At 41.7% G+C, this 10,808-nt stretch overlaps 1 protein-coding gene across 1 annotated transcript in view; it reads left to right on the forward strand.

Moving 5' to 3' along the window:
• Nucleotides 1-10,808, forward strand: part of FRY (FRY microtubule binding protein) — a 480,115-nt gene that overhangs the window by 363,114 nt on the left and 106,193 nt on the right. The window contains exons 42-46 of the mRNA XM_019523795.1: nucleotides 1,513-1,700; nucleotides 4,263-4,357; nucleotides 7,564-8,171; nucleotides 10,187-10,284; nucleotides 10,377-10,547. Of these exons, the coding sequence (XP_019379340.1) occupies nucleotides 1,513-1,700; nucleotides 4,263-4,357; nucleotides 7,564-8,171; nucleotides 10,187-10,284; nucleotides 10,377-10,547 (1,160 nt within the window). The remainder of the gene's footprint in view (nucleotides 1-1,512; nucleotides 1,701-4,262; nucleotides 4,358-7,563; nucleotides 8,172-10,186; nucleotides 10,285-10,376; nucleotides 10,548-10,808) is intronic.

The raw sequence follows: 10,808 nt of genomic DNA on the forward strand, positions 1-10,808 counted from the left end.
ATTGGCCCTTTTCCAGTCCTCTGGTACCCATCCTGAGCACCATGAGTGCTCATAGCAGGACCACTGACATGGTTGTTTGACATTGGTTAATTCCTTCCGCACCCTGGGTTGAAGATCATCTGGGCCTGCTGACTTAAACATGTCCAGCCCCTCCAAATGCCTCTTCGCTAGGTCAGTGCTAACTGTTGGTGGGTTGGAGTCCTTCCTGTACCTGTCTATAGCCCCTTTAGGTGATATGTCTTTATCTGTGTTCAGGAATACAGATGCAGAGAACTCGTTTAGGAGCTCAGCTTTGTCCCTCCTATCTGTTACAAATTGCCCTAGTCTGTTCTGGAGGGGTCTTATGTTGCCATGCACCTTGTTTTTGCTCTCTATGTACCTAAAGGACTTTTTGTTGTCTTTTTTTTAATTTTTGTTGCCAGCCTGAGTTCCATTTCTGCTTTGGCCTTCCTGATTCCCTGCAAGTGCAAGCCAAGCAGGTATACTCCTCCTTGGTGGCTACCCCCTGCTTTCACAGTCTCTATGCCTCTCTCCCTCCCCAGCTCTCTAGGATTTCCCTGCTCAGCCAAGAGGGTTTATTGGCTCTTGCCTCCCTTTATGCGCACTGGGATGGTCCCCTTTTGTGCCTAAAGTATCATTCCCTTGTACGCCCACCCTTCCTGGACTTCTGTCTCACCAGTACTCTTGCCCTTCAGTGCCTCACTTACTAATCTCCTGAGCTCATTGCAGCTAGCCTTTCTGAAGTCTAGCACTTCTGTCCTACTAGTTATATTTCTCACCTTTCACCACTGTGAATTCTAACAATTGGTGGTTGCTATCCTCTAGGTTACCCTGTATCTGCAGATCACCCACCAGGTCTTCTCCTGTAGCAAGCACTAAGTCCAGTAAGGCATTTCCCCTAGTAGGGCCATATACCTCCTGCATTAGGTTCCTAGCCAGCATACAGGACCTTCACCTATGTGAATGGGCAGATCTAGTTGATTTTGCTCCTCCCAGCAGATGTCAGGGTAGTTGAGAGACATGGTTGTCATGGGTGACCTAAAGTGTACGGCTTCCAAGAGCTGCCTTGAGAATTCCGGGTTTAACTCATCCTCCTGGTGTGGTTGTCTAATACCCCCACTACCAAGTCCCTTCCCCTTCCTCCCTTTATATCTCCCCTTCTAGGAGGTCTTTGCAACCTCTGGTTCCCTCCTCCTCCATACCAGGATTCCCCAGTACTCCCTCCCCCTCCCACCACCACCAGAGCTTCTTTGCTAAGCTACTAGCAATTTCAGTATGCTGTATTGCCCTGAAATGGGGGTTATTCTCCTATTTAGAGGAAATGGACAATGGTCCTATTCCTTTAATAAATTAATATCCCATAAAAACTCTTGCCAAACCCCTTTGAAGTGCTAGGAAACATGGCAAAGAATTGCTTAACTATAGGTTTCAACCATAAATTAACTTTATATACCACACAGTAAAATCTGCTACTTCATAATTTAAATATCAACATATTCCTTTGCTACTTAGGATTCCATTTGGAACAGCATCTGAGTGAAGTTGCTTTACAAACTGCGCTGTCAAGTTCCTCAAGACATTATGCAGGTCGCTCTTTTCAGATATTCAGGGCTCTAAAACAGCCTCTTTCTGCACATGCATTGTCTGACCTTCTGTCAAGGTTGGTGGAAGTTATAGGAGAGCATGGAGATGAGATTCAGGTATGCGTAAGTGATGTGGTGTACTCTTAATAACATAATGCACATGTACATTATAATTTACTTCAAATTATTGTTAAAGACTAATGAATTTAGGAAGTATGCTGTAGTATAAATCTGAGCATAACCATAGAAAAGAACAGCAACTATATTTTAAAAAATGAAAGTTAGTTTGATAAGATCTATTTTTAATAAAACAAATTGGATTGGCATTAGTTATATTACTTTGTTTAAATACTCGATTAATCTGGTGCTAACTCAGCTCTTCCATTTTTCTAAGATCAATGTTAGGCTGACTGTCCTGTAACTACCTTTTTTAAAAGTTGACATAATATTAGATTCCTTCTCATTCTTTACACATTTCTAACCATACAAAAACTTATTAAAATGCAAACATTAACAATCTAGAGTAGCAGTGTAACTAAGCAGGGGCAACTGGGCAACAGCTCTGGCTGCTGATTTGGAAGAGGCAGGGTAGAGATGCAAAAATAACAGCTGCTAACCAGTTGTGCTGCCAGGAGCTACTGCTGCCCCATGCATTTGTGTTATCCAGGATATCTGACAGCCTTGTTACACCTCTAGTCCAGAAGGATCCTCATCCAGTTCTCCCAAAATTCTTGGGTACAGATTAGACACTTTTAAGAGGAAGGACAAGATAACTTTATATTATCTGTTGTTTATCATCGTTACTTTTAGAATAAAAGGTATGTCATTATCATGTGACACAAGTACATGATCTGGCTTCTTCCACAAAATACAAATCACACATATTTACTGAGTATTTTTGCCTCTTCTGCATTCAGGTCTACCATTTTATTTATCAGTGGACCAATGTGATTCTTAATATTCCTTTTGTTCCTAATACATTTTTAAAATCTCCTCCTTATTGTCCTTAATTAAGTTGGACAGAGAATTCTCCTTTTGTCTTTTTGCTTCCATTTTCAGTTTTCTATACCAGTGTTTCTCCACCTTTTAAGTAGCAAGTACCACTTAACTTCTGAAAGTTTTAATAAGTACACCAACACTGAATTTTACAGAGGATTTTATATTTACAAACTAATGTGTGCCATATGTTGGAAGAAGGGTTGTGCAAGGCCATGATATGACAGATGTCTGATCTGGTGTGGGTAGGGTTGCCACCTTTTACACCGGGGTGCTCAACTCAATTATGTACCTGGGCTAAAGGTGATGTCGGCCAAAGCTAGGAGGGCACGCCAAATTTTTAACAGGAAATTTAAAGTGCTGCGCAATGCACAGCGCATTAAATTTTTTCCCATAGTTTTGAGAGGAGGAAGGGGCGAGAGAGAAAGGAAAAGAGTCGAGAGAGAGAGAGTGTTGGGGTACCCACGTACCCCCTGCCTATGTCTTGTGTACCCCCAAGGGTATGCATACCACAGGTTGAGAAACTACATTCTATGCGTTCTAGTTTATATTTGTAATGAACAGTTTACCCTTTCTTCCGCTGTCTTACTTTTTAAATTTACAGCTGCTTTCACTTGCCTTCAAAGCCTTGAAGTTTTTATATCCAGTTTAACAACCTTATATTTAATTATTTTCTCCAGCTGATTCTGCTCATAATTATTTTCATCTTTGTGAAATTGACTCATTCTAGAACACAACGAATAGCTATGACTGCTTGGGACTTAGTTTCAGTTACACTTGACAAGTGATCACTTAAGTGACCACTGATTTTAGTTCTCTGATATAATCTGATATTTATCTATAGAGAGGAGATAATATAGATTTCTCCTGAGTATAATACGATATTTTGTATTAGGAAACTGACATTTATAATTTTTAGAAATTCCAGTGGTATTTTCGTACTGACAGCATGAGATCTCCAGCATGCATCACTCAGATTGAAATCCTTAAAATAATACACCCTTTTTTTCCCGCTCTTCATGATAGGTGCTTAAAGAGTCCATCTCACTATTCTGAAATGTGATTTGGTGGTCTGTAACAGACTAATACACTATCTTGTTTTATAATTAGTTAGGGAAAAAAATAATAGTAACTTAAACAAAAAAAACCAAATCACACCCTGACCTAATTTGATCTTCAGCTGATGGACTAGGCATCTAATCTGCATAGCTATTCAATCAATGACATTTCTTCTGAGATTTTCAAAAAATACAGTGTTAAGTGCTAATGGTGTTAAGATTAAAACACACACAAGCACATACAAAACCAAAACGCAGTGCTGTCTTTTAAGAAATGGACTGCTAATTTCACACTGATAGTCAAACTAGAATAAAATGACAATAATATTCTGTCATGCTTATTCAGAATCTGAAGCAGTGACCTGGAAGTCAGAGACTCTGTATTCCATTATCAGTTTCCTGACAAGTTATCTGACCTCCTTAAACTCCTTCACAGACCATTTAGAAAAAGAGAAAATAAAATTTGTAATGACCTTTACATCAGCAATGAAATGACTTTGGTGCAATAGTTTTCCTTTTCCCAGGATAAATTATGCATTTCTCAGTTCTCCATACACCACAATTGCTTTTCCTGACTTCTTGGTGAATGCTTTTGTTGAAATGACTGACATTACATATTTGATAGGGTTATGTAATGGAGGCCCTGCTGACCTTGGAGGCTGCTGTGGATAATCTGTCTGATTGTTTGAAGAACAGCGACCTCTTAACTGTTTTATCTCGGTAAGAGCCTAACCTCTTAACTACACTCTTTATGTTTTCCACTAATGCAAAGTCCTGCTAACTGAGCAACATACAGTGATTTTGATACAACTGATCTCACTTAGAACATACTCATAGAAATGTCTAAGGGCAATCCTAAGCAATTTGGCAACAACAGTTGTAATAAACTTCTCTTCCTTTCTGCTTCCTGCAGGCAGGCTCTTTAAATAAAAAGCAGCAGGATTTCACAATAAATTTTTGTATTAAACATGATTTTGAAACAAATACACAGGATGCTTTGTTTAAAATATGGCAGGTAGAAGCAGATGTCATTTCCCAGTTTCAGAGAACTCATGACACCTTTCATCAAGCTTTCCCTAAAAAACTACCTGAACAGGCAGAATTTGCTCCTTTTTGTGGAACAAATAGGGAATTTTACCTTCAGAATGTACATATCCAGGGATTCCTCAGGCGGCTAACAGCATACTTGCAGTAGCCCTTTTCTTCTGAACTATTTCATGGTTTCCCCTTCTCTTACTTCTTACCAGCAGGTCTGTAGAATTACCCCTCCAGACAGCTCTCTGTAGAATCCCCAGGAAAGAAGATTTCACAAATTGGAGGAAAGCTCCCCACAGAATCCATCTGGTATTTAGGGAAATACAACAGTGTCCACTCCCTGCCTCTACACTCACCCCAGGCCTTGTTAGCTAGAGGTCTTTGACCTCACACAGGGACCTCCTAGGCTGAGGTCTGGCAAACTCCCCTTTTTCTGTAACATAGCTACAACAGACCTGTATACTAGGGCTGTGCAAAATTTCAATGGGTGTTTTGTTTCAAAGCTGTTTTGATGTGTTTCAAGCTTGAAACAGCGAAATCAAAATGAAAGGCTTTGAAACAGCTTCAAAACAAAACAAGGGCACTCAAAACGTTTCGAAAGTTTGTAAACATTTCGAGTTTCAAGGCCGGGCTTGCTTGCAGCTAAACAGAAACTAAGGGGAGGGAGGAGGAAGAGGTGGGAAGGACTGCTTTGATATTGACATCTAGCTCCCAGTTCATTTCCCCAGCTTTCTGATAGCTTCTCCCAGCTCTCTGATCATTTTCTCAGCTCTTCCCAGGAGGCGTGGGCCCCAAATTGAAAAAGGGGTTTCAGTAGGCTGGCGCCAGCAGCAGCCACTCAGCGCAGCCCATGCCAAGCACCAGGAAGACTGTGGTGCTGCCACTGGCCCCAGCCTGCAGTGGCAGCCTGTTGAAACCTGGCACACAGATCTGGGAGCTTGCACCCCTCAGAAGAGAGCTGGGGAATCAAACAGGGAGCTGAGGAATTGAACTGGGGCTAGGGAAATGTTCAGGTCCCTGAACATTCCCCCAGTTTCTGGTTCAATTCCTCAGCTCCGCAATCTATCCCCCAGCTCTCTGATCGCTTTCCCCAGCTCTTTCTGAGGGGCATGAGCCCCCGGATGATGCGGGACGACAGCAGGCTGCTGCTGCCAGCTGAGGATGGCGGCGGCTCTGGGCTGTTTCCCCAGCTGGCAGCAGCAGCCTGCTGAAACCCTGCATGCAGATCCAGGGGCCTTACCCCCCAGGAAGAGCTGGGGAATTGAGCCAGGAGCTCTGGCTGACAGGTGGAGCCACCACTGCTCCCAGCCAGCGTGTGGTGCCCTGCAGAGGTGCTGTGTACCTGCATGGGTGCCAGGTGAGAGGTGGGGGGGGCCATCCCCATTGCCCCCCACTACCCCGTGCTGCGCAGGAGGGTTCTGCCACAAGCACCCAAAGGCCCCAGTCACTGTTGCCAGAACCGGTGAGTGCAGGGCTTTTTTTTTTTTAAAGGTTCCGCACTCACTGGATGCAGAGCATGTGGATGACAACAGACTGCTGCTGCTGGCTGAGGCCAGTGCCAGCACCCAAGTCTGCCTGGCACAGCCCACACCGAGTGCCGGGAAGAACCCAGTGCTGGTGCTGGCCCCAGACAGGAGCAGCAGACTGCTGTCATCCCACACATAGATCTGGGGGCCTGAGTCCCCTGGGAAGGCTGTGGGGCTGTGCCAGACTCCTCCTGGTGGGAGGAGGCCCCCAGATCTGCGTGCGGGATGACAGCAGGCTGCCAATGTCGGCAAGTGATACTAGTTTTGCTTTGAACAGTTTGAGGTGCTGTTTCACAAAAACCCCTACACCTACCTCCTTGAAACATGGCAGGCTTCATGCCCTCAGAAGGGGCTACCAGCCCTGCAATTTTCATCCGAATCAGGCAAGAAATGACAAAGATATAGGCATTTTCATGATTCTCTATTATAGCCTGTGGGCGAAATGTCAAGATGCGTTGAAACAGTGAAACAGTTTCAACGAAACAGAACAGTGCTTCAAAACAGCTAAATGAAACACTGTCCCTTTGAAATGGGGAAATGGAAGTCAAAATGAAACGGTGTTGTTTCGCACAGCCCTTCTGTATACCTTGGAGAGACTCATGTCTGTTGTAATCCTGATTAGCTGGGATGGGAACTGGGTGTGTCTCTAGACCAGCAATTCTCATCAGGGTACCATGGCACTCTCAGGTACCATGAGATCATTTGAAAGGTGCTGTGAGATATGAGATAGGGGTAGACTCAGGCTTGTCCTTGCCTAGCTGATTCTTTATCCCCACTGCCCAGCCTCTCTGCAAGGTAGTAAGCACTGTAATATACAGACTAGTTTTTAAATTGGATCCCATTCAGGTCACAAAAACCATGCATACATGCTTCAAATCCAGTAAGGGGTGCTTTGAGCCTAATGTCTCAAGTTTGGAAAGGTTGGGAATCACTGCTCTAAAGGGAATCCCTTGGATCTCAATTTTTTCAGCAACTTAGTAATTCACAAGTTAATATTCTTGGGATATTCCTGTACATTAAGCAAACAACAGAACTACCTGGAGGTGGCAAGAGAGGAGCAGTTGATTTGGAACTGCAGTCTAGTATGCCCTTCCATTTTCCAAATCAAGAGCCGCATGTTCCTCTCTACTGCAGAAATGTCCTTAAGTCTGTGGAAGAGCGTGGGATACACTATAATCTCTTCTGCTAGTGATTTCATGCCGTTGGGGCTCTATAGATTTGTTTTAGGGTATTCCAGATGTGGGAATGGAGGGAACTGTATGTTCCAGAGCAAGCTTCCACTGAGGTTTTTATGGTTTTAGCTGGGGGTGAGGGGGAGGTTGCTTTTTAATATTTAAAAGTTTCTTTTGTGATATGCATCTTCAGCTCATCATCACCAGACCTAACATCAAGCACTAAACTGACCACAAACCGGAAGAGTACAGGCCAGCTCAATGTAAATCCTGGAGCTATAAGCAGTAACATAACCACGGCTGAAAGAAGCAGACACCAGAGGAGTTTTTCCGTACCCAAAAAGTTTGGGGATGTAGACAAATCCTCAGATCCACCACGCAGTGCCACGCTGGACAGGATTCAGGCATGCACCCAACAAGGCCTGTCCTCCAAAACCAGGAGCTCATCCTCTCTGAAAGACAGCCTGACTGATCCATCCCATATTAACAATCCAACCAACCTGCTGGCCACCATTTTCTGGGTTGCAGTGGCTTTGATGGAATCAGATTTTGAATTTGAGTACTTAATGGCATTACGGTTGTTAAATAAACTACTAGCTCATTTGCCACTGGATAAAGTTGAAAATAGGGAGAAATTAGAAAAATTACAAGGACAGCTAAAATGGGCTGATTTCTCAGGACTACAGCAGCTGCTGCTGAAAGGATTCACCTCCCTTACCACCACTGACCTCACATTACAGCTCTTCAGTTTGCTGACGCCAGTGTCACGAATATCCATGGTAGATTCGTCTCAAGCTATAGGTAAATCTGTTATATGTTTCAGTCTTTCACATTTTGATTAGAAAATTCTTTATTTCATATAAAGCTTACTTGTAGTAATTAAAAAACCTTATGCATTGTCAACTTATTTTTGGTTTTTGTTTTTAAAATAGGTATATAGTTATATTTCTATTAGACCTTTCTAAAAAATAACCAAAGTGAAATTCTGACTGAAAACTAAAGTAAAAGTTGGTATTATGAGGAGGAGAGATGCCATTTTTATAATGAAATATTCTTTAACATTTCATTTCTAGTGAAAGAAACCACCAAAGCCTACAAAGTTATTGCAATATTTCTGTAATAAAGCACTATATTCTCCTTTCTTGAGGTGGCTCTGAAAAACACATATAAGTCCTTACTAGTCCCAAGGTAAAACCAGTTTTTTTACCCCATATTCCTCCAGATTTTGAAAAAAAAAGCTGTAACTCAATGCTGAAGTTGGCATCATAAACCCATCCTGATAATGATCATTTCTGGATGATTTTTAAATTGGTCAATCTTTCTATCAGGGTAATACACTTGATTCATTAATTCATAGTCATGATACTTTTTAAAGGCACACTATCAGAATTAATAAATGATAAATTTGGTCAATTTTTTCCTCTCGTTTTTAGCATCCACTTATCAATTTTTAAATGAGAAGCAATAATGGACTTTTTGTTTAAAACACATATACCCACATACACATGTGTAGACACTCACCACTTATTTATTGTGCACTTATTAGGAGATATACGGTAATGAATTAGTGGGGGATAACTCAGTACTGAGTCAGTGGGAGTCACATTCCCAAACAGATAGCTGAAATTGTGACCACTTTCTTCAGAATTATTGAAGAAAGTGGCTCAGACAGGTCTAGAATATTTCTATCTATCTGTAGAAAATGTAGATCAAGCAGTTCTGCAGGTTTTCCATGAAGAACCTGAACAAGCTGCCAACTGTTTTGTGGTTTTTCATGTTTGTTTGTAGTTTCTTTTGCTTTGTTTTTTTTAAACATAAAAAGCTAAATTTGTCTTTGAAGTTAAATAGGCTGTTATTGCACATTTTGTTAAGGCCAAATCCTCTCTCATGTGAAGATCCCATTGGTATTACCACCTTAATGGTTATATGTGATCACACGCCAACCATAAGCTGGAATAGCAGAGTTAAGCTCCGCAGCTCCATTATCCTGACATAGTTCTGATACAGAGGGAGTGAGCAGTTAGTTAGCACAGTTCTTTCTGCTGCCAGGAAAATCTCATTTGGCTAATTTTCTCCCTCTGACATCCTATTCTTAACACTCCGGCAGTGTAAAACGAAGGAAACTGAGCCTTAATTTCTAAGCCAAAAACTAACTGCATTTCTGACTATGAACTAGCAGCATATGGGCATTATGGTTTAATTCTGCAAACACTCGTTATAAGGAACAGTGTTTATACTGCAATAGCATTGGGCATCTATACACGTACTCAGGGTGGGCCGCATTTTAATTAAAGTGGCTCTTGAGAGCTACTCTAATCAAAACGCCTGCTGCGTCTCATTTATTCAGCATCCTGCACTTCAAAATGACAGCGGGGGCACTTTCACTAAAGCTCATTTTACAAGCTTTGGTTAAAGCACCCCCACCGCCATGTTGAAACACAGGGATGCTGAATATATGTGATGGTGAGGCTACTGGCGCATTCTCAATAGAACACGTTGGAGCAGGCATCCTGCATGGGTACAGACACCCATTGTGCCTAGTAGTAAGCACTCTACTTAGTAACGTTTGCAGAACCAGTTTCATATTTGTAAGGACACCATCAAGTTGTCATTTATGTAATAGATTGTGTGTTGTCTGAAATAAAGACAGTTTTAAGGTGACACAGGCACTGAACAAATGTAATAGGGTCTATGTAGTAGCACTGTTAACATACATACTTTTGTAATCATGACTACTAGAAAAGTATTGTTTTAAAACGGTGAATATCCCTACCTTCTCATCAAATATCCACTGTTTATTCTATTTTCTGTGCCAGGGTTCCCACTGAACGTCTTGTGTCTCCTGCCTCATTTAATTCAGCATTTTGACAGTCCAAACCAGTTCTGTAAGGAAATAGCAGAAAGGATTGCTCAGGTACCAAGCTTATTTACTGCATTGCACAAAGTATTCCATCTTGTGAATGTTTTGTACTTATTCTTGACACTGTTTAATTCATTTTTAATTAGGTTTGTCTGGAAGAAAAAAACCCTAAGCTATCAAATCTTGCACATGTCATGACCCTTTATAAAACTCACAGTTATACGAGAGACTGTGCTACCTGGGTAAATGTTGTTTGTCGTTACCTTCATGAAGCATTTGCTGACATTACCCTGAATATGGTTACGTATTTGGCTGAGGTAAGCTATTTTTTTCAGAGGCACTGTTTTCCATCTTCTATTGGTATATAATTTGAAGGACTGTATTTTCTTGGATATGTACCCTTAGTTCCTTCTCACAAGTCTGAGAACAGAATTTTGCTACCCACTTTCATGTCTTTTGTTTTTAGATTCAAATTACTTTTTCTAAAGTCAAGCAAGGTTCTCAAGGTTACTGGTTTATAAAGTAGCGCTCAACTATTGTTGAGGTATAGAGTAATGGTTAGAGTAGGCTTGCCAACA

This window comes from Gavialis gangeticus, unplaced genomic scaffold (genome assembly GCF_001723915.1).
Source record: "Gavialis gangeticus isolate Ggan-Ray unplaced genomic scaffold, GavGan_comp1, whole genome shotgun sequence".
NCBI lineage: Eukaryota > Metazoa > Chordata > Crocodylia > Gavialidae > Gavialis > Gavialis gangeticus.